The sequence below is a fragment of the Bison bison genome, unplaced genomic scaffold (assembly GCF_000754665.1).
Source record: "Bison bison bison isolate TAMUID 2011002044 unplaced genomic scaffold, Bison_UMD1.0 scf7180017864452, whole genome shotgun sequence".
NCBI lineage: Eukaryota > Metazoa > Chordata > Mammalia > Artiodactyla > Bovidae > Bison > Bison bison.
Genome location: NW_011495014.1, coordinates 7849204 through 7853673, shown reverse-complemented (window position 1 = coordinate 7853673; position 4470 = coordinate 7849204). Strand labels below are relative to the sequence as shown.

At 44.9% G+C, this 4470-nt stretch overlaps 1 protein-coding gene across 1 annotated transcript in view; it reads left to right on the top strand.

Annotated features, from left to right (window-relative positions):
* TBR1 (T-box, brain, 1) overlaps nucleotides 1–4469 on the top strand; it is a gene marked incomplete at its 3' end in the record, with an annotated part of 7128 nt that extends 2659 nt beyond the window's left edge. Inside the window, exons 5-7 of the mRNA XM_010859023.1 lie at nucleotides 2–73; nucleotides 1000–1061; nucleotides 4157–4469. Coding sequence (XP_010857325.1) covers nucleotides 2–73; nucleotides 1000–1061; nucleotides 4157–4469 — 447 coding nt within the window. The remainder of the gene's footprint in view (nucleotide 1; nucleotides 74–999; nucleotides 1062–4156) is intronic.
* Nucleotide 4470: the final 1 nt, after the last annotated feature.

The following is a 4470-nucleotide window of genomic DNA, read 5'->3' as shown; positions in this document are numbered from 1 at the left end:
GCCCGGCCGCGTGCAGACGTTCACTTTTCCCGAAACTCAATTCATCGCCGTCACTGCCTACCAGAACACCGATGTAAGGAGGCCTGGGGGCTGGGCGCGCGGCGGGCGACGCAGGCTTCCCCCGGCCCGCGGCGGTACGGGGGGCCATCCCCGGCTCGGGCACCAACATCCGCCACAGCTGGCTCTGCTGTGCCTTTTAAGAGTAGGGCTAGGGGCCTGCTGGGCACCTTCCTTGTATACCTAGCCGGTGGGAAAACGCTTCCTATTCGTCTCCGACGCGGGTCACCGGGCCACCTTCAAGGTGACCAGGATTTCTAGAGCCTCTTGGGAATTTTGATTTAGTTTTCAAACATCAGTTTCTGGGTTATCGAAAGAAACGCACATTCATGATTTAAAAACTAAAATAAATCAAATTACTGGGGACTATGGAGTGAGCTTCCTAGCACTCATTTGCAAGTTTGCAAAAACTTATTTTACTACTGTCGATTTGACTACTAGAAGTGATAGTGTTTCTTTTAAAACAGGAAAATAGCATAAATGAAAAATATGCATTTATTTTCAATCAAAACTGATTTCAAGATGCAACTTGTGGGTTCTTCAAGTTGTGTATTAGAAGCAACTAACTTAAAAATATGATGAAGCATTTAAGATAGGCAACATTTTTTAGGAATGAATTCAAGTGCCCCTGAAAAATTTTTGCCTGAGTAAGTGCATTTACATAACAAGCATTTTTTAAAATGAGCATTTTGAACCAGTTCAGGACAAATGGGAGAGCTAATGGAAAGCTTTAGTTTTAGTCACCATTAATTTAAACATAACTTTCATCATACTTTTTTCACCTTTCCACCCACTCCCTCAAAAATTTCAGTTAGGGAAGCCTTGCTATTTAATAAAATTGTAGGCCTTTAGCCCCTGTAAAAAGTGGCAGATGACATATTCTTAAACACCCTGCTTTGTATAAAAAGTAAAATTATATTAATCTTTTTTTCTCTTTTCCAGATTACACAACTGAAAATAGATCACAACCCCTTTGCTAAAGGATTTCGGGATAATTATGATACGTAAGTAGTTTTGCACCTTTCTTCTCAAATCTGTGGAATTGGGTTTGGGTCAAAGGTGGATTGTTTTGTACAAGGCTTTTGGAAGCTAGAAAGTGTGAAAACAAAGTTGTTTCCTGGGTTTTCCCTTTCTTTTTTGATGGTCCTCTTCTCTCTGGTGATCTGGCTTGGTACTTCTGTGTTTGGGTCAAAGGTTTCCTCCACCTATTTTTAGCTTTCATATGAATTACAAAGTTGCTGGCGGGGACCCTGGGGCTGGCTGGCTGGGGAAGCTGCCCTGGTTCCCGGTATGGGGAGTTGTGTGTGGTGCTGCAGATGCTCAGCTCAGATTGTCTGTGTCTGAAACCGCCCGATTCTGCCTGAAAGTGCATGTGGCTCTGGCAGTTGTTACAGTCTCCTTGGCATATGTGACTTTTATTTACCCATTTCCAAGTTTTGTGTAATAGCTTTTCCTGTGCAAGTTTACCATGGACTGAATAAAAATGTGCACCCATTACAGGCAAGTTCACGAGCACAGCTGATGGTGCAGTCATTTCAGGCTTTGGGAAGGACCCAGGTGCTGTTGCAGTGTATTATTTATGCTTTGAAAGAAAAATATTTCCTCTTTTATCATTTGTATCTAGGTGTGTTTTAATTAAATGTGCTGGTTTCCTTTTCTTCAGGCCTCCCTTATCTATCTCCATTTCTTGTCTATCAAAATGCTGTCCTCTGGGGGCAACAGTAGGTGTAAACTGAACCCTTGTTCTGGCGTTCTCTCGCTCGGAGGCTCAGAGCCCAGGTACAGTGCCGAGGAGTTCACTAAGAGTTATAGGGCAAGATCTAAATCTGGACTGTGGGGATCCCTTCACTTTTGTCTGACTATAGAAGGAAAGGATACATTAATTTTAATTTCATGGCTTGCATTAAGTGCTGGGGCTAGAACTACAGAGTTGAAGCTATCTTTGATTAGGAATAGATTAAATTTGTGGAGGAGACAAGTGGCTCTCTCCAGGTAGATACCAAACTTCCCTCCTGATATTTTTATAAGAAATTGAAGAGAATCATCAACAGTTATACACTGTAACTATTAAGTTAGTTATACACTATAACTATACAGTTATACACTCTGTCAAGTGTATCCTTCAAAAGTGATCCAAAGGAAGCAAGCCTCGTCAGTATGATTCCCCAGGAAAAAAAGAAAAAAAGAAAGAAAAACTTGGCTACTCTAGTCCTTCCTCACAGTCTAAAAAGGTGGGCTCAGCACAGTGGAAAGCGTGTGGCCCAGGAGACCAGAGATACTGGTCTCTGTACTAGGGGGGTCTTGTAGATTTTGAGCTTTTAATTCTGCTGCGAACATCTGTTCCAAAGCATTTTATTTTGCACAAATCAGTTCGGTAATCCCAAGTGGCTTGGGACCTGGATGGGCATATAAACTGTATCTTTTGCAGATTGTTTTTTTTTTTTTCTTTTAAATGTGGTGGTAAACAGAGAAGATATTTGCACCTTGCTGGTTATGTTCCCTTCCTGCCTCCCTCTACTTGTTCTTATTTGAGACTGGAATTAAGTTTCAGGAGGGAAATTTTGTTCAGTCAGCAAACTGCATCCGAGCAGCCACGGCATAACCCTCATTTGTCCCTCTTCTGCCTGACTTCTGTTGGAAAAGCCACTTCTGTTTGATTCTTAAGTCACTATATATTTATCATAAAAAGCTTCTTTAGCTATGCGAATAGCTGTCTTAGAGATTTATGGCTTAGCATAGAATGGTTTTTGACACTCTTTTCACCTTACCTTGGTTATTTGGGCCTGGCTCACTTTTGGAGAAACAGGGAGAGCAATAAAGAGTTCAGGGGGACCAGGGTGTTTGCTTGGCCACTCACTAGGGAATCTCCTCCCCAAAGTATTGAGGTCTGACAAGACCCCAAAGTATTGAGGTCTGACAAGTTTCTCTTTCAAAACAGTCTGTTGATTAAAGATTAAAACATTTATGTGTGAGCATGTGTGTGATGTGTATGAGAAAATATGTCTACCAATCTTGATCCAGTCTCTGGTTCCTTCTCAATTCTAATGGGATCTTATAGGCCCCTGTGGGGCCTAGAATGAACCTTTGATTATCTTATCTAAGGTAATTTCCAGTAACACAATCACTGTCTGTGGTTGGGCAAGTTATTTAACTTTCCTTTGACTCAATTTCTTCATCTGTAAGGTAGGATAATAATGGTACCTAACTTGGAAAATTGTGATGGTTAAATAATGATCTGTACAGCCCTAGACAAGGGTGCCTGGAACATAGTCAAGTTGTATAAGGATGAGCTGTTACCAGTGGGAGATTCTTGGCGGAGGTTGATAATTGTACTTTTAAGAGTTTGCCCACATTTTTTTTCTTTTTTTTTTTAACAGTAACAAATCAAAAGCTGGGGAGAGAAGCTCAAAGAATACTTTTCCTCTGTAAAATAATTTTATTGATTGATGACTTTATTTCCTCGTAGTAATTCTAGTTTGTATGGTTTGAGGGGGGCGGTGGTTAAAGGAACACACAGGGGAAAACAATAGACAGTAAGTGCCATGGAGGCTTCCAGCAGTAACCCTCGGGTCTCAGAAGACTGTCCAAGGCCAGTCTGATGCTCACTACCAGGGGGGTCCCCGCGTGTGTGTCAGATGGAAGAAAGTGGTCTTAAAAGGGTGGAATGGGTAACCGGTTTAGAAATTTCACTTAGAAATTCTCACCGCAGAAGAAAGGCCCACTGGGCAAAAGCCACCTGAGCCCCCTGGGCAGATCTGCCTCAATGTGAGCACATATATTGGAGAAGTGGGTGAGCATCCCCTGCTGTGCTCTTCTCTCGGCCCTCTGTGCACTTGGTGAGAGAGCGCAAGAGAGGAGCGAAGCCTTCCTCTTCATCTGTATCAGCTTTAGGTCCCTGAATGGACCAATCGGTTCCTTTATAATTTCACGATTTATTTTGGAGAGGATGCAAGTCTGTGACCTTTTGTCTGTCTTTATCCTGGACGGCAGGTTACACGTGGAGAGTGTAGGGGTGGGCGACCAGGGGTGGTCTTCTCTTTAGCGCCCCCGAAAGGACCTTGCGCCACCCTTCGGTTCTCTCTCTCTCCCTCCCTCGCAGGATCTACACCGGCTGCGACATGGACCGTCTGACCCCCTCGCCCAACGACTCCCCGCGCTCGCAGATCGTGCCCGGGGCCCGCTACGCCATGGCCGGGTCTTTCCTGCAGGACCAGTTCGTGAGCAACTACGCCAAGGCCCGTTTCCACCCAGGCGCGGGCGCCGGCCCCGGGCCGGGCACGGACCGCAGCGTGCCGCACACCAACGGGCTGCTGTCGCCGCAGCAGGCCGAGGACCCGGGCGCGCCGTCGCCGCAGCGCTGGTTTGTGACTCCGGCCAACAACCGGCTGGACTTCGCCGCCTCGGCCTACGACA